The 19,421-nt window shown below is 23.1% G+C and overlaps 7 protein-coding genes across 7 annotated transcripts; 4 read left to right on the top strand and 3 right to left on the bottom strand.

Annotated features, from left to right (window-relative positions):
• cand_003790 (transcription elongation factor SPT4) lies at window positions 1-496 on the bottom strand (the record flags this gene model as incomplete). Its single annotated transcript, XM_067210623.1, has 3 exons — window positions 1-139; window positions 200-410; window positions 460-496. The coding sequence occupies 3 exons, from the start codon at window positions 494-496 to the stop codon at window positions 1-3; spliced, it is 387 nt and encodes a 128-aa protein (XP_067067440.1).
• Window positions 497-617: 121 nt separating this feature from the next.
• Window positions 618-1,871, top strand: cand_003780 (uncharacterized protein; the record flags this gene model as incomplete). Its single annotated transcript, XM_067210622.1, has 1 exon — window positions 618-1,871. One exon carries the CDS (start codon window positions 618-620, stop codon window positions 1,869-1,871), a length of 1,254 nt encoding a protein of 417 aa, XP_067067439.1.
• Window positions 1,872-3,802: 1,931 nt separating this feature from the next.
• Window positions 3,803-4,663, top strand: cand_003770 (uncharacterized protein; the record flags this gene model as incomplete). Its single annotated transcript, XM_067210621.1, has 1 exon — window positions 3,803-4,663. The coding sequence occupies one exon, from the start codon at window positions 3,803-3,805 to the stop codon at window positions 4,661-4,663; it is 861 nt and encodes a 286-aa protein (XP_067067438.1).
• Window positions 4,664-6,126: 1,463 nt separating this feature from the next.
• cand_003760 (uncharacterized protein) lies at window positions 6,127-7,122 on the top strand (the record flags this gene model as incomplete). The annotated part of the gene is made up of 1 exon (XM_067210620.1): window positions 6,127-7,122. The coding sequence occupies one exon, from the start codon at window positions 6,127-6,129 to the stop codon at window positions 7,120-7,122; it is 996 nt and encodes a 331-aa protein (XP_067067437.1).
• Window positions 7,123-7,179: 57 nt separating this feature from the next.
• cand_003750 (cytidine deoxycytidylate deaminase family protein) lies at window positions 7,180-8,322 on the bottom strand (the record flags this gene model as incomplete). The annotated part of the gene is made up of 1 exon (XM_067210619.1): window positions 7,180-8,322. One exon carries the CDS (start codon window positions 8,320-8,322, stop codon window positions 7,180-7,182), a length of 1,143 nt encoding a protein of 380 aa, XP_067067436.1.
• Window positions 8,323-9,466: 1,144 nt separating this feature from the next.
• Window positions 9,467-15,901, top strand: cand_003740 (DEAD DEAH box helicase family protein; the record flags this gene model as incomplete). Its single annotated transcript, XM_067210618.1, has 1 exon — window positions 9,467-15,901. The coding sequence occupies one exon, from the start codon at window positions 9,467-9,469 to the stop codon at window positions 15,899-15,901; it is 6,435 nt and encodes a 2,144-aa protein (XP_067067435.1).
• Window positions 15,902-17,210: 1,309 nt separating this feature from the next.
• Window positions 17,211-19,220, bottom strand: cand_003730 (insulinase; the record flags this gene model as incomplete). Its single annotated transcript, XM_067210617.1, has 1 exon — window positions 17,211-19,220. The coding sequence occupies one exon, from the start codon at window positions 19,218-19,220 to the stop codon at window positions 17,211-17,213; it is 2,010 nt and encodes a 669-aa protein (XP_067067434.1).
• Window positions 19,221-19,421: the final 201 nt, after the last annotated feature.

Raw genomic sequence — 19,421 nt, 5'->3', positions numbered from 1 at the left:
TTAATATTCATCCTCATAACTTCTATTATCATATATTAAATCACCACTAACAGAGACAGCATAACATCCAGGAGTAACATCTGTAATGCGATTATACCTAGCTACCCATGAAAGTTCAGGTTTAAGCATAGATATCATCCTTCATAAGATTTTATTTAGTAAAAATAATATATAAAAGTAAAAATAATAATATACATACCCTTTATATGAAGTTGTTGTACATGAATTAACTTTATGTCTATCAAATTCCATTGATAAATGAGCACAGTTTGGACAACCTTTTTCATAAAATTGTTGATCACTTAAAATAATACGACATGATAAACAAGATCTTAAACGCATAACATAGCGTTCTTTTGGAATAATACTATTAGTTTTACTATCTTTGACATTAAGAATTTTTCTTGCTCCTATAAAAATTAATTACAAATTCTACAAATATATATTGAATATCCTTACCTGTTGGAACTGCAAAAAATAAGTCATCCTCTTTCATTTAGGACTTTACTTTCTTTCTTATAATAATAATAATAATAAGTAATAAATATTAAGATTTTTTTTATAATACCGCTAAGATTAACTCAAACTAAGTATTATATTAAAAGATATTCTTTAAAATGGAAGAAAATAGATATATTTATATAGATATTGTAATTGAAAAAAGTAATCTAGGGGGGAGGGTTATTTTCGAATTATCACGTGATGTAGAGACAAATATTTTAGATCTTTTTTGTCAATTATGTAATGGTATTAAATGTGAGAAAACTGGTAAAAATTTGAGTTATACTGGTAGTCAATTTTTTTATATTAAGAAAGGTCAAATAATAAAGGCTAAAAATAAATTAGATTATATACCTATATTAAATAAAAAATTAGATCATCTAAAATATCAAAAAATATCTAATATAAATATATCTACGGCCCTATTAGTTATACCAAAAGATATTAAAGAAGATATATTTACATTTTATATTATACTAGGAAATATAATTGAAGAAAATAATAAATATATTGTTCTTGGAAAATGTATATTTGGAATGGATATTATTAAAAAAGTAGAATTAGTACCAGTTGATACTAAATATTATCCAAAAATTTTAACTTATGTTTCTAATATTGGTCAATTAAATTATTCTGATATTAAGTTATTAAAAAATAATACAAAAGAAGGATATATAAATACTAATAATAAATTTGATAAATACAAATCATTCTTATTATCAGAAAAATATATTCCAGATAAGATTCAATCTAGTAAACTAATTAATAAATTATTTGATATAAACCTTAATATTAGAAAAGTTATTTTATTAAATAAAAATGAATTAAAAAGAGAGAGAGAGGATATACTTGATAAATTTGGAGCAATAGTTAGAGATGATAGAATTATATCTTTAAAATTTGAAAATAATAAAATAAATCATCGTTTTAAAGATTTTAAATATTTAAATAAGAAATATTCAGATATTTGTGGAAATAATAATAATTATAATAATATAACTATAGATCAAACATTGAATAGTAAACCTATAATATTAGATATTAAAAAGATAAATGGTTTTTCAAATATTCAAGATAAATTTAATTTTAATGAACAAATATATAATGAGCAAATGAGATTAATTATGTCAAAAGATAATGATATTGAGTTATTAAGAATCAATCATAAACCTAATGATTCTACTAAAAAAAGATTAATTGAGACTTATACTAAAAGTAGACGTATTATACCAAAATCTCAGAAAGAAATAATAGGAACAAATATTAATCATATTAATTCTAAGAATTTAGAATATAATCGAATAATTGAGAAGTTTTTTGGTAAATATTGTACTGAAATTAAAAGGAATCTTGAAAGGGGTACAGCTTAAATAATACTTATTATTGAATATAAAATCACATTTTTCATTCAGATAAAAGTAAAAGTAAAAAGTAAAATTTATTGTAAATAATTGGAAAAGTTTTAATATTTATAATACTACTCTAAAATTTAGTAATTAATCAATATATTGAGATATTTAAATAATAAATCTATTTATGATAATCTAATATTAATAATAGAAAATTATTTGTGATAAATTTACTTTTAATCAATTTATTATCAACTTTATAGAAACTATAATAATATATTAAATATTAGGATCTATTCATTTTTAATAAAAAAAAGAAATAGGATCATATTAAATAAATGTTTTTTTTTCTTTTATAAGAAAATGTTTAATATATTAAATTAGTGTCATTTTAAACTAATTTCAAAATTTAAATGAAATTTACTATTTTATATTATAAAAGAATTATAAATAAGATTCTTTATATATTAACTAAAAAAAGAGTAAATAAAGTTAATTAAAAACTAAATTTAAGTAAAGTATTTCTAGTTATTTTAATTATCAACTTTAGTTAAATCTATATTATACTAATATTTTATTATCAAATAACCAAGATTAACTTCTTAATATACCAATAGATTATTTTATTTGTATATATCTTAATTACTATATATTAAACTACTAATTATTATAAATTTATAAGAATCATTAGATAAATTAAAATATATATATATTTGAACTTTATTACTATTTTTAACTTCAAAATAATATTTAAAATATCTTATCAAAAGAAGACAAAATCTTACCCAATCTAATATTATATATTATTTCATTTATTATAAAGTTTTTATTTAAATTAATTAAATATCTAATATTAAAACTTACATCTTATTCCAAAAAATTATATATTACCTTTAGTAAATACATATTCATATTTTTACTATTATCTTTATAACAAATACTTTAGATTTTTTAACAAAATACTTGTATTCTCATTATATATATATATTATATTATATTAAATATAAAATATTACGAAATATTATTTAAAAATAAATTTATATTAATTAATATAATATTAATACCTTATTCATAATAGAAATACTAATACATATCAAACAAATCTGTATTTAAATATTTAATATTGGATAATTTAGAATTTTCTTATAAATAATAAAATTTCTAAATTTATCGAATATATTAAAATATTATCTATTTATTATAAGATTTAATTAAAAAATCTACAAATTAAATTTTACTTTATAAATCTATATATATTAATCCATAATAATAATATATAATAATATAAAAATTGGAAAAGTTTATAATAAAATCTATTTCATATTACAAACAAATAAAATTCATTAATTTATTAGATTATTTCAATTTAGTTATATTTAATTTAATAAATATAAATTATTAAAATTAATATCCTAAATATTGAAAAATTCTATATCTTGTATTATAATTAAAACAAAATATAAATACTTTAATAATTATTATCTAAAAATTAATATATATTTTAATTATTAAATAATAAATAATATCATTTAAAATATAGATTAATTTTTAGATTATTAATTTTATACTTTTATTTAAATTCTTCAAATATATATTTTAAATATTAGCTAAATAATATTTAATTCTTAATTCTTAATATTTCTATTATTTATTTTAAATATAATGAATTATTATTATTAAATAATTAATAAATATGAAGTAATTTTAAAGTACATCTAAAATTAGATCTTTTAATCTCATTAAGTATTTCAAATTATTTAAATACCCTAAAAGTTACATATATAATTCCAAATATATAAAAAGGTAAATATATAATTTAAAATTTCTACTTAATAGGTTTATACATTACAATGTTTTATTTCAGAAGCGGTCCTATTACCTATATATATTATACATCATTTATATAATACTAAATTAATTTCTTTTTCACTTTTAATTAAGAATATAATATTATGGTAATAAAAAGAAAAAGATATTATAAAAATGAATTTGTAAATCGAAGTAAAAAAAAAAAGTGGAAATTAGATAATAATTCTAAAGGTATTTTAATGTCAATAAGTGCAGATTCTCGAGCAACTACAGCCTTTAGAGATATAGTAACTATATTCAATGATATTAGCCCTATTGAAGATATTTCAATAGATAACAATAAATATAATGTAAATGATAATTTACAATTTGAAATTTCACAATTACATAGTAATATTGAAAGATTTTCTTTAATAGGAAATATTTCTCGTTGCTTGATATTGATAAAATTTGATAGAACCGAGGATTTACCATCTGAAATAGTTGCAAAAGTTATGAGTAAAGCATATAATGAATATATTAATAATAAATCTTCATATTCTAATATATTATCATCAAGATTTATTAGTAGATTAATACCATTAGATTATATATGTATACCATCATCAAATGAATTAAAGAATATTTTAAAATTTGCAATTATAAAGAATTTCCCTTACTGTTTTATATCAGGTAAGGGTAATGATATTGATTATTTGAATCAAAGTGAAAATCAAGAATACAAAATTTCATGGTGTTGTTGTTATAGTTCTCGACATAATAAAATATCTCTTAAACGACAAGTTGTATATGATATATGCTCTGAGTTAATATGGGGTATAGAATCTAATATATATGATAAATTAAAGAAGATATATCCTGTAAACCTTGAAAATCCTACAAAAACTATTTTAGTAGAAGTAACAGATAAATTTTGTGGTATTTCCATTGTGAATGAATATCATAAACATTTTAAATATAATTTACATCAAATTATGAATATAAAGTATTTGAATAATGATTAAAATATTATTCAATTATTATATTTCAAGATAGTAATTTATTAAAATATGTAAATATTAATATTTTATTTATATACTAAGTTTTAATTTATAATTTTCAATAATTTTAATTAAATAAAAATGAAGTTTTTAATTAAATAAGTAAAAGTAATATTAAACATTATTATTAGTTTTTTTTTGTAATGAATAATATATATATATATATATATACATACAATAACTATTTCAGTGAATCTATATATAAAGATTGGTTTTAATAATATAATTTCACTATTTTTAAAATATTTTAGATTATGATATTAGTTTATTGGATAATCATTATGTACAGTATTATTATTAAATTTTAGGATTTAAGTTTATATATTATTAATTTTTTGGATATTTTCATAAATTAATGTTTAAATTAGAAAATATTAATATAATACAATATACTTTCTGCACACTAAAAATCTCAAATTGAGATTTGAATTATTGTAATTATATTTTTATAAATTCAAAGATAATAGAAAATCAGATTGTGATAACTTTTTACAATAATTTATTCAGTTGAATTATGATATTATGGTATTATGGTATTGTGGTATTATAAAATATACTTTTTCTTCTTGTATATTTAAAATATTAACTTTTAAAATACTAATCTTTATTATTGGAGTATTACTTTGGTATCTATAAATATTTAAATCTTGTTTATTTTTAACTTTGTAAATATTTTTGTTTATAAATATTATTATTAAAAGTAAAGGTACTAAACATTTCCACTTATATTGTAATTTTGGTTATTTTAATAATTAATCTGTCTCAAATACTTTTTGTTATAAACAAAAAAAGAACTTGATAGAACTAATATAAATTTATTTTGTATTTTATTTTTGAAATAAGAATTATTTAAGAGAAGTCAGAAATATATTTAAAAAAAATAAGAAAAATTCACTTAATTAGATTATATTAAGACTAGAAATTTCGTTTATACTAGGTGTAATAATTTTTTTTTTTTCAAATACACCTCTAATGAATACGTTAAAAATTATAATTAATAGATGTAAAATCTAATATATTAAGAAATATGCTAGATCTTACCTTAAAGTTTACTAAAGTGTATTTAATAATAAAAAAAAAAAAAAGGTAATAGCAATAGGAATTTAGACTAGAAATCTCTGAAGTTAAAATAATAAATTAAATAAGATAATAATATACATTCTTTTTTTCTAATCTTCTAAGGTAATAATAATGTGATTTTATTTTAAAACTTTTATTATAAAAAAAGAATATAATTTTGATGTAATAGGTATTAGTTATTCTAATCTAAATGTTACAAAGTGACATATAAAGTCCTAATATTACTAATATTATAGGAGCTGCAAACATTACCGCTTGGAATTAAGTGGTGTAAAACGCAGCTATTGTAATAAAGGATTATAGATTACTTTATTTAAGAATAAAGACGGATTAATATCATATTAGAAATGCCACCAAAAGGTCAGGCTAAAGCTGATAAGGGACAAAAAAAACTATTAGAAAAGCAAAAACAGAAACTAATAGAAGATAAAACATTCGGATTAAAAAATAAAAATAAAAGTAAAAGTGTTCAAAAATATATAAAATCAATTACTTCTCAAGTTCATGGTGGAAAGTGTAGTCAAATTAATAATGAAGCTAAAATAGCACAATCAAAGGAAGAGAAAAAAAAACAGATGCAACAACAAGCACTACTTGCATCAATATTTAAGGGAACAGAAAATATTAAAAAAGTATCTATTGAGGATACTAAGAAATTTGATCCAACTACAATAAAGGCAGAACAAAAGATTGATCTTTATATTGATCAAAGAGATCAAAAAGTCAATAATTCTGGTCAATTAAAAAATCCTTTAGCAGCTGAACCAACAATATTTAGTACAGATATTATTTGTAAATTCTTTTTAGAAGCTGTTGAAAAAAAACAATATGGATGGTTTTGGGTATGCCCACAAGGAGGAGATACTTGTAAATATCGTCACTGCTTACCAAAAGGATATATACTTAAAGATGATACTGAATATGAGCAAATAAATGCCGGTGATGAAGAAACAATTGAAGAAAAAATAGAAAGAGAAAGACTAGAATTACCTGGACCTGGAACACCAGTTACATTTGATACATTTATGAAATGGAAAGCTAAAAAGGATGAGGAAAAGAAGACTGAAAAAGATAATAAAGTAGCTGAATTAAAAATACGTGGGAAAAACTTTATGTCTGGTAAGGATCTATTTGTTTATGATCCATCATTATTTGTTGATGATGAAGATGCTATTGAAGAGGATTCTTATGAGAGAGAAGAAGATATTTTAAGTGATTATGATGAAATTAAAACTGAAATTGAAGAACAATCTTGTTTAGATATAGATAAAAATAATATACAAGATATTCAAATTAATGAATCGATATTTCAAAATGATGTAGAACTGCCTGAAGATGAATAAATATTAGATTTTGGAAATATATATAATATTAGGTATGAATAATTAATCATAAATAAATTAAATAAATTTACTAGAATTATGAAATTGTATTACTTCAACATTTGAATTATGTAAAATATCTATAGATGTTGGTCCATTCTCATCCATTGAATATTTAGTTGAATAAATAACTTTAATGATACCACATTGTATTATATGTTTTGCACATGTTAAACATGGTAAGCATGTTACATATAAAGTTGAATCTTCACATTTATCTTTTCCAGCATAGAATAAAACATTAGATTCTGCATGTATACAATTACAATATTCTAAATTTGTTCCATTTATTACATTTATATTAGTACACCGTATACATCCTCCTTCAAAACAATTAGTTGTTGCAGTAGGAGTGCCATTATATCCTGTACTTATTATCCTATTATTTTTAACTAGTACAGAACCAACTTTACGTCTTATACAATTAGACCTTCTTGAAGTTAACCAAGCTAATTTCATAAAATATTCATCCCAATTTGGTCTATGTATAATATTAGGAATATTAATATTAATTAATTTATTTTCTAAATCTTGTATATTTTTATATCCATATAAGTGATAATCAGCATTATTCATTAATTTTCTTATAGAATAATCACTTTTTTTGTTTTCATAAACAAAAAATTCAAATAGAATATTTTTAAGATATTCATTATTTAAATAATATTTATAAATATCTTCATTTAGTAAATTATCTGTGTGTTTATGTTTGATATTGTGATATTTATTACAATATTTTATAAAGCGATTAGAAGTTGAATCATCTATTGACAACAAGAAAAATGATGTCTTTTGTAAAATCTCTAATTCTGATTCTTCTGTAATAGGAGATATAACATAATTACATTTCCAATTAGATAGTAATAACTGAAAAAGTTTTATAGTAAATGAATTATTCCCAATTTTATTTAAATCTTTGTTTTGTTCTTTTTGATTATCAATATCAGTATTTATACAATAATTATTAGATGTAACATCTATTATATAATTGTCAACTTTCTTAGTATTATTTTCAGGTTCAGTGTTACTATCTAATTTTAAAGTATTATATAAACTATATTTAGTTAAATTTATATGCTTGTATCCATATTTATTTACTAATAAGTTTACGAGAGTTTCTTTACCAGAACAAGCAGTACCTACTATTCCAATAATAGTCATTTATAATAATATTAGTTAAAATTTCTTATTTCCTTTAAGATATAGTTTTAAAATATACTATTAAAAGCGCGTAATATTGAGAAATTATTAAAAATGACACTTTTTGTAGGGTTAAAGTTTTATTTGTATTAATTTTATATACAAATAAATTTATATATTGATAGTAATAATGCATCATAATATTATTGGTTAAGTAAATAATTTAAAGTGTATTCCATTAACTTTATATATTTTGGTGGTATTAACATTTATTTATATGAATGATGCCACGTGTTTAATTAATAACCTAAACATTAACCTAACCTAAAATCTTTATTTTAATGATTATATCTAAATAATTTAAATAGAAAGAAGATATCTTTAGATAAAATATGAGTTAATAATATTTACAATCTTAATTTTGTAAAGGTAATATCCAATATGTTTTGACTTTTGAAATACAATTCCTTTTTTTTATAATAATTTTATTTATTAAAATCATATATTTTAATAATATATACTAATACAAGTGATTTATTAATAAAAAAAAAAAAAAAAAGATATATTTATAAGATATTTAAAGAAAATTTTTTTTATATTTTATATATTATTACTTGGTTTTCGATTTTTATTTAATATAATAGCATATATAGAATATTAATAAATTGATTTAAAAACTATTATGCTTATTAGAATATAATAAATTATATAAATCTCTTAAATAATTGTGTTTATGACATTCAGTTTAAATATTTTATTAAAAGATTTATTTAATTATTGATTATTACACGATATTAATATATATATATATATATATATAATTTTTATTAAGAAATTAAGATGTAATAGAACTAAAAATAATATATTGAGGATATTTTTGCAATATTTAATTGTAAATATTGATTTTTTTTTTTTTTTTCTTTCTTATTTCATCTGTTACAGATATCTACATAATAACTTTAAATATTAATATACCTATTATTTATATTACAAAGTATTTTTAGTAGGCTAAAGTATTAAGATTAATTAGTTAATCAATATAATTAATGTTATTAGTCCTAGTTACTATTTGTAAGGAAATTATGCATATTAAGTTTTTAGTTTTTTGCATATATCGCGGTTGAAATACAAAATTAGTTAATTTATATAGTAAGCAAAATATTCTATGATAAATGAAAATGAAGACATTTACCTTTATCCAATATTATATAAAATATGGTTAGATATAAGTAAATTAGGAGTAGATAATATTGAATCAATAAAGTGCAACCCTGAATGCTTAAGGAATAATTTCGAAGTAATGTGTCGGATTGTAGACGATATTTTAATCACATTTGGTAATGTAAATAATACTAAAGATATTGATAGAAATAAGATAACTACTGATCTTATTGATTTATTGGGTGATACTAGAATTGAATTAATATTTTATATGATAGAAAATGTTAAGAAACTAAGTTCTGAACTAGAGGCACTGAAATATTACTATAATATGAATATAGATATGGATAATAAAGGGATTAATACTCATAAACTACTTTCTTCTCTTTCATTTGTTGATATGGATAATTTAGATATGTATAATTCTCACAAAACACTTAGAACTAAGATACCAATTTCAAATACTGATAATTCTGAAACAAAATCTTCAAGTTTAAATGAAAATATGAGCAAAAAGGTAGAAAATACTTTACCTTTAATTAATTTGAATGAGGATCTAAATTTTTCTATGAATAATAAAATTAATTTATTACAAGGACAAGTGCATAACAAAACTGAGCTATATGAAGAAGTTTATATTGCACCTCCAAATAATAATATATCTGTTAATACTTCTAATGAAAATATCGTGTCAATAAAGGTATTACCTAGGTATTTTTGGAATGTATTTGAAGGTATTTCATATTTTAATACTATTCAATCTTGTGTTTTCAAAAGTGCATATGAAACGTCTGAAAATATTTTGGTTGCAGCACCTACAGGAGCAGGAAAAACAAATATTGCTCTTCTTGTAATATTAAGAAGTATTGAAACCTATTTCCAATCATTAGGATTACAATGCAATTCTTCAAATTTAATTAATCTGGAAGCTAAGGATTTTAAAGTGATATATATTGCACCAATGAAATCTTTGGTAGGAGAAATAACTAGAAAGTTTACTAAATCATTAAAACATATTGGATTAAAGATAACGGAACTTACAGCTGATGTTGTTATATCTAAGAAGGATATAAATGGATTTCATATAATTGTGACAGTACCTGAAAAGTGGGATATTTTGACAAGATCTACTTTATCTGGACCTTCAGATAATACAACCTTCCTTAATACTATACAATGTATCATTTTAGATGAAATACATATGTTAGGTGATGAAAGAGGTCCATCTGTAGAAGCAATTGTTGCACGTACAATAACAAATATAGAAATAACTCAAAGCAAAGTTAGACTAGTTGGATTATCAGCAACATTACCGAATTGGATGGATTTTGCAGAATTCCTTCATGTATCAAAAGAACATGCATATTATTTTGATTTAAAATTTCGACCAGTACCATTAGAAAATACAATAATTGGGATATATGATCCTGCAAAAAATTACAGCTATACATCTACCAAAAATATAAATAATAATTTAGGGGAGAATACAGATTTACCTCAAAATAAAAGTTTTGATGATATAATCAATGAAATTCTATTTTCTAAATTAAAAGAAACATTATTAAGTGGAAATCAAATTCTTGTATTTGTTCATTCACGAAATGAAACAATTGTTACAGCAGAATATATTAAGAGTAGACTAAATGAATCAGAATATATATTTAAAAATATAGAAGTTTCAAAAATAGAAAATAAAAACACTGAAATACAAGATGATATACCATTTTTATATAAGGACTTAACTAAGAATAATACTGATTTGAATGATAAGGAGATGAATGATTTTGTTACATATAAAAAAATGGTTGCAAAATGTGGAAGTCCATGGATCCAAGATTTATTTAAATATAGAATTGGAATTCATCATGCTGGTTTATTACCCTCACAACGTCGATTAAGTGAGAAATTATTTGCTAGTGGTATAGTAAGAGTACTAGTCACAACTGCAACACTAGCTTGGGGTGTGAATCTTCCAGCTCATCAAGTTATAATTAAAGGCACAGATGTATATGATAGTAAAAATGGTCGTTATAAAGACATTGGTATTTTAGATATTTTACAGATTTTTGGTCGTGCTGGACGTCCACAATTTGATGTTTTGGGATCAGCTATACTATTAACCAAGATAAACAAATTACATCATTATGTTAGGCAACTAACATACCAAGCTCCCATAGAGTCATTATTAGGAAGAGGTTCTGAACTTTGCAATTTAATTAATACAGAAATTTGTAGAGGTCTAATTTTGAATTTTGATGATATAATACGCTGGATAAAGTATACATTTTTTTTTGTACGTATTAGAAAATCACCTTTATATTATGGGCTAACACATGAGGATATACTAAGTGATTATGATTTTATTGAATCTCTGAAAAAAATTATAATGAATTCATTGTTAAGTTTACGAAGTTCTAAGCTTATTCGATATAATATTACCAGTAGTGAATTATATGCAACACAAAGTGGGAGATTAGCTTCCAAATATTACATTGACTTTGTTACAGCAAATATATTTAGAGAAATGCTCATAGATAACAATTATAAAAGTAGTGAAGATCTCAATGAAGTAATAAATTTTGGTGGTCTTAATTTGTCAATTATAAGATATATGAAGGATGATATTGACATATTATTAACTTTGGGTTCTGCTACGGAATTTTCTAGTATGATATCTAGAAATGAGGAAGTTCATGAACTCGAAAAAATAAAATTAAATCCTTTTATATCTTCACTTTTAAAAGGAAGAGTACTTGATGTTTTAGATACAAATGTAAAAATAATGTTATTATTACTAGCATGCACAGCAAGAATTGAAATAAAAACCCCAACATTGATTCTTGATTCATGTTATACTATACAAAATTCAATTAGACTATTAATGTTTATGTTTGAAATAGTTCAACTAACTCCATCAAATGTAGCTGAACAAGCTTTTAGAATACTAGAATGGACCAAAATGATTCGAATGCGTATGAATTACAATGATTGTATGCTGAGACATTTTGTATATCACTATTCTCTGAATAATAATAGATCAAATATTGAAGCAGAGTATATAATTGGAAAGCACAAGAATGTTGGACCCTTGAAGTTAGATTCCATTATAAGATTAGAAAATCATGCTCATTGGGATATTATTAAGGAATATTCAGTTAGTGAATTGAAAGATATTGTATATTCTGAAGCATCACGTGTTTTACATTATATAAAAATTGTACCTAATATTATTATTGAGAATATTAATTTAGTTCCAATTTCAGTAAAAGTTGCTAAGTTTGATTTAAAGTTGAAACCATCATGGCAATGGGTAGACCGTTGGCATGGAATGCATGAATCATTCATTTTATGGATAGAAAATCCAGATAGTGGTGGAATAATTTACTCTAGTTCATTTATTATACATAAAAAGAAAGTCAACGAATTGCTTGTAATTAGTGAATATATTCCAATTCCAATTCCTACTCCATTCCAATTGATTATTAGGATTATATCTGAGAAATGGGTAAATTTATCATTTGAAAGTACAGTAAATTTCAAAAATATAGTTGATGAGTTTAATTATAGAAGTTCATTATATTATTCAAATATTTTATCTAATTGTAAAGATTCACTTTCAAAGCAGCATTTTACTTCTTCTGATTATACACAATTATTAGATCTGCATCCATTGAATATTAATATATTAAATATTCCCTTGCTAGAGGAATATTATAATCAAGTTAAAAAAGTTATATTTTTGAATCCTATTCAAACTCAATTGTTTTATATTTTATATCACACTAGTGAAAATATTTTTCTTGGTGCACCTACTGGTTCCGGAAAAACAATGATTGCAGAAATAGCTATATTTAGGACACTATTTAAATGTACTAATAATTTAAATCCATTCAGTAATTGTATGAAAGATAAGCCAAGAATTGTTTACATCGCTCCTTTAAAGGCACTTGCAATGGAAAGATATAATGAATGGAAAATTCTATTTAACAAGTATTTAAATATAAATATTTTACTTATTACTGGAAATACTAATCCTACTGCAAAGGAGCTATTTGAAGCATATATTTATATTACTACACCAGAAAAGTGGGATAGCTTAACAAGACGTTGGTGGAGTGAAAAAAAGTCTTACATGAGAACTGTGCGACTTGTTATATTTGATGAAATTCACCTTTTAGGTCAGGAACCAAGGGGTGCAGTTATAGAAGTTTTAATTTGTAGAATGAAGTTTATGAATAAAGTTATTGAAAGAACAAAACAAGTAGATACATGCAGTGTATGCTCTTCTATAAGGATAATTGGTCTCTCAACATCTTTGGCAAATTCAAAAGAATTAGCATTATGGATGGGAGTTTCAACTGTTGGATATTTCAACTTTACATCTGCGATACGTCCAGTACCTTGCACTGTTTATATTTCAGGGTTTTCTGAAAAGCACTACTGTCCTCGTATGTCTACAATGAACTTACCTATGTATCGTTTCATTAAGGAACACTCTGCAAATAAACCAGTACTAATTTTTACATCTTCTAGACGTCAAACAAGGTTAACTGCATTAGCAATAGTACATTTTTGCTTATTTGAGAACAATGCAAACAAATTTATATCTTTAGACAGTAGCGATGAAGTTCGAGAGATAGCATTATCAGTGAGTGATAATACTTTAAAGCAAACATTAGAATTTGGTATTGGGATCCATCATGCAGGTATGAAGGAGGATGATAAAACATTAGTGGAGTATTTATTTCTCAATGGTAAAATAAAAATAGTTGTTTCTACTTCTACTTTAGCATGGGGGGTAAATTTCCCTGCTTATCTAGTTGTTGTTAAGGGTACAGAATTTTACGATGGTTATAAACAGAGATATGTAGATTATCCAGTTACTGACATTATTCAAATGATAGGTCGTGCTGGGAGACCCCAATTTGATTCAAACGCTATTGGATACATTATGACCTATGAACCTAAGAAACAATATTATAAAAGATTTTTATATGATCCTTTACCTCTGGAATCATCACTGCATTTGAATATGCTTTGTGAAGTAATTAATGCAGAAATTTCAGCAAGATCTATAAGAAATAAGCTGGATGCAATTCAATTCCTTTTTAACTCCTTTTTATTTAGAAGGATTATCTTAAACCCTGCATATTATGATCCAAATATTTTTCAAGAGGATTATTCTATAAGTATAGTAAATAACGATGTAAATTTAAGATATCCACTTATTTCTAAAATATTTGGAAAAATGATTGATAATGTAATTGAGACATTAATTGAAAAGCGATGTATACAAATTTCTACAGGGGAATCAATTTGTGATACTACTAATAAAACAGATTCTTCTGAATATTCTTGGACTGACTTATATGGTAGTAGTATTACTAGTCAAGATTCTTTATGTAATTTGCAATATTTTATTCCAACTTTTTTGGGACAAGTTTCTGCATTTTTCTATATAAAATGTGAGACTACTGAATTCATTGAAAGCGAACTGTATAATAAGTTTGTAAATCCAAATGGAGATGTTTTCAAAGTTGGTCATTTTCTATATGGTTGGGTAGATATTTTGAGATTTCTATGCCAAAGCACTGAATTTAATTTACATCCTGTTAGGCACAATGAAGATATAATATGCACGAAACTGTCTAAAAAGTGCCCTCTTGGAATCCTTCCATATGAGACTATGCAAAGTCCCTACCAAAAAGTGTTTTTGTTACTTCAATGTTATTTATTTGGGATACCTGTTCCAGTTATAGATTTTGTAAATGATATACATAGTATACTGGAGCAACTAGATCGTATTATACAGGCTTGTTTATATTTGAATATATTTGGAAGAATTAAGTCATACAGTGCTTTCTTGTCTATTCTATGTATTCAGCATTGCATTAAACAAAATATTCATCCTTTTCAGTCAACACTACTGCAAATTCCCTTTATTGAAACTCTTGATGATATAAAATATATCAAAAGAAATTATAAAGTAGATACGTTTTACGAATTTATATACAAGTCTAAATCGTGTCCAAGCACTAAAAAAATTTTATTTCCGAATCACATAGATTCTGTAGAAAGTATTTTCAATTGGATTCTAAGTATACCTATTTTTAAGATTGATTCATCAATTCAAGCAAGTTCTAAAGATCCTACTTGCAACTCTAATAATGAAGTAAATTGTCTTTATATTCAAATTATACTTGATCAAAAGTCCCATACAAGATGGTCCTCAGAATTCTGGTTTGCTATCGCTACTATTAAGGATGATAAAATCTTGCATATATCAAAACTTCATAATTCTGATTTTTCACTTGAAAATAATATTCTAATTTATTCAATAAATCTTGAACTATCTGTTGAATGTATTTCATCTGGTATTATTGTATCGGTCAATTCAGACAAATACATGGGACTGAGTATAGAAAAAGTGGTCTGCTAAACTAAGGTTTTTCTTTAATTTGATTTGAATGTTAAATCAAATAATTTTTTATTTTTGCAAATTTAATCTGTATAACATTTTAAAAGATTAATATAAGTTAACTATTTGAATCTACTCAAAATTTATCTATTGGGAGTCCTTAATACACTTTTTCAGCTACAAACTAAACCAATAGTAGTATATCAAGCAAGTATATTACTGTTACAGAAATATTTATTTTTAAAAATGTGAACTTTGCTTCAAAATATTCAATTTGATGTGCTTTATAGAAATTTTGTATGTACTTTATACTGAACTCTACTGTTCTTTAATTTACAAGGTTTGTTATAAGTATTATGAAGATTTTCACCCAAATTGTAAACTTATTATTTTTTTTTCTTATTTCATAATCCCAATTTGATCTTACTATATATTGAAATCAATAGAACATTATCTATATAAGTAGCTTTTTTGAAACAACTGATTCCATATTTTTTTTACCTGATTAATTGCTTAAATTAACTAGCAAAGTTACCTAATACAAGCGAGTATAATTTGCAGATCTTTTTCTTATTAAGATATATTTCTAATTTGGGAAGTATTTTATATTTAAATGTCACCATATCTTTTATTTTGAGGTCTAATATTACGATGAATTTGGAAATATTTTAATATAATAATGTAATGCATGGAATTTAAACTGCAAATGAACAACGAATTTAGATAATTAAAAAGTAAACTTTTTCATTCATTAAGACAAGATATTTATTTGATAAATCCGTTAAAGTTGTAATATAATATTTATTGTAACTATGCAGTGATCTTGTTAAAATTTAAAGAATTTTTGATTATAATTTGGAAATTAATTGAAAATTGCTAATCTAGTATTTAATATACATTGAATTTTAAGTATTTCTCAAATATCCAAGATACGTGATATCTTAAACTTAAGAGTTTGATATAAGAGTACTACTTTTATATAATCGTCTTTTTCTCCAGTAATTAATTAAATAAACTATTTAAATTTTTTTGTAAGATACCAGATTCAGTCATTATAGCTAATTTAAATTGTAACTGTTAACGATTTTGGTTAATAAACTGCCATTCAAATTATATTGTAAATTTGAACTTACATAAGATAAAACCATCCTATTATTGTTATATATATAGAAAATTTAGTTTAATAAATCTTATACTAGCATAGATTTAAGTGTTACTGAATTGTCACTTTGTAAGTTGATAGCAATTATATTTAAGTTAGGGGTAGTCTGGATATTAATAATTAAGGTTTAGATAATTAAACTGTTGTTTTGTAATATTTATATTGTCACTATATTTTTTTATTAATATCTTTATTTTCAAACTCGAATTCAAAATTCATCTGATTAGCAATATTATCTAACTGTTCAACTGAATAATTCCCATTACAGATATAGGGATTTTCATTTACACGACTATAAAATATAGCACGAATCTTATACCAAAAAAAGTCGTGAATTCTAAGTAATGTTTGAGGTAAGTAGTATCTAAAGCTTATTCGTTTTTTTGTCTCATAACAATTATTTATTATGTTTGATCTTTTATTCTGAGTAAATTCTGCCTTATCATGTTTTGATATAGGGAGTATAGGGATTAAATCCTTGGATTCAATTGCGTGCCTTATTATGTCTATTACATATTCAATTTTCATGTCACTTTGTACTTTATTTGTAGATGGCTGATTTATATGCTTTGTATTCAAGTTATAGTTGAATATAGACTTCTTGTGATTTCCCTCTAAGGTATAGTTCTCATCACCTGATTTTAAATCATTCATCTCAGGAGCACAAATAAATATTGAACCAATACAATTCTTTTCAATAGAGCTAGTATCTTCATGAAAATAATTAATTATATAATGAAACAGTTGTTTGCATCTATACATGATAATTTCCGGGCTAATATGTTCGACAACTTTGCAGAATAATTGGTATTCCTGAGTTTTATTTAATGGTATACTCCCACATAACCAATTATCAATTATTGAATCCAATAAAATTTTGGTATCTTCATTAGATTCTTCAATTATGGCAATTTTATAGTCTTCCTTGAGCCTTAATAGTACAAAGTCATATTCATCCTTACTTAATAGCTGTGTATATAAATATTTAATTTTTGCTATACAACTCGTTAATATATCTTGCCAATTTGATAAATCTGAGGTCATTGTCAAAGAATTCCAGCAGCAATGTTCCCTAGATGAATTGTATAGATCCCAGGATGCTATTGCAATAGGAGAATCCGAGTTGTTAGATAATTCAAATTTTCTGAAGTGTATTTCGAGTAAGTATGATATAATACTGTCTATTGCATTACAAAATATCTCTCCCTCATCGAGTAATGGACATAATTCCAGCTTTGTACAAATTGTAATTGAAACCAAGTTAATTAGACTGTTACTGTACAAAAGTTCACGAGGACTCCCAGCATAATAGTAGTTCGATGGTATACCAATTTTTGAAGCTATATACTCATATCCAATCCTATTTTTTACTGAAAATATATCGTAGAATTCTTGAATCCCATTTTGGTCAAATGTGTCTTCATAAGAAAAATTTCTCATTATTTTAGAAAGATTTGCTACAATATTTTGTTTATCAATATAGATATCACCAATAATAAAAATACAAATGTTTGAAGGTTTATACCATTTCTTAAAAAAATGATATATGTCTTGAAATTCGAATTTTTCGACACATTCATTAGTACCAATTGGCCAGTGGTCATTGAGGAGTGTATTGAAATGAAGCTGTTTAAATAGCTGCTTCTCAATTAGGTATGGTAGATAATTTTCTGAATTATATATTGAATCTTTTATATCTAATTTTATTTCAAATATATTTTTTTGGTTTTTTTTACTAAAGTTTTCATTGTAAAAAAGTTCCAAAGTTTCATAAAAGCACTCAAGCATTTCCAAAAGTTCCTTGGCTTCTTTTTTGTGATTTTTGCAATCTTTTTTGTATTCTATAGTGTTATTAAATACAGTATAATGAAAATCAGTTGAAGCATTCATTTTCAGATCTTTACAATATTGTGTATTTTTTGTTTTTTGCATAAGTTCACTTAACATACACTTTTGTACAAAATTAGCTAATCCTTTTTCATTATACTCTTCATGAACACTACCAACATGAACAACTAATGAACAGAATAAAGAATTAAGAATAGATTTATGGTCTAATATACAATAGTCAAGCCCATTTTCAAGTTTTCCAAAGATAATATCAGGGCGATGTACCAATGGATCTCTTGATAACTTCCTTAAAACATTTTCAAATTCACAAATATATGGACCAGTCATTTTATCTAGTACAATTTTTCCTATTTCAAAAGTAACTTTCAATAAAGGATAACTTTTATACTCTCGTGGTCTTGTATCCCAAAGTCCTGCTGACTAAAAGACGTATCAATGTGGAAATATTGAAATACACACTAAGAGTATTTTGAATTAATATAAATATTAGGATATATAATTTTTAAGAGATATATTTATATAATAAAA

This window comes from Cryptosporidium andersoni (assembly GCF_001865355.1).
Source record: "Cryptosporidium andersoni isolate 30847 chromosome Unknown contig_5, whole genome shotgun sequence".
In the NCBI taxonomy this organism is placed as follows: Eukaryota; Apicomplexa; class Conoidasida; order Eucoccidiorida; family Cryptosporidiidae; genus Cryptosporidium; species Cryptosporidium andersoni.
The sequence above is the reverse complement of the archived record's forward strand: the minus strand, read 5'-3'. Positions and strand labels throughout refer to the sequence as shown.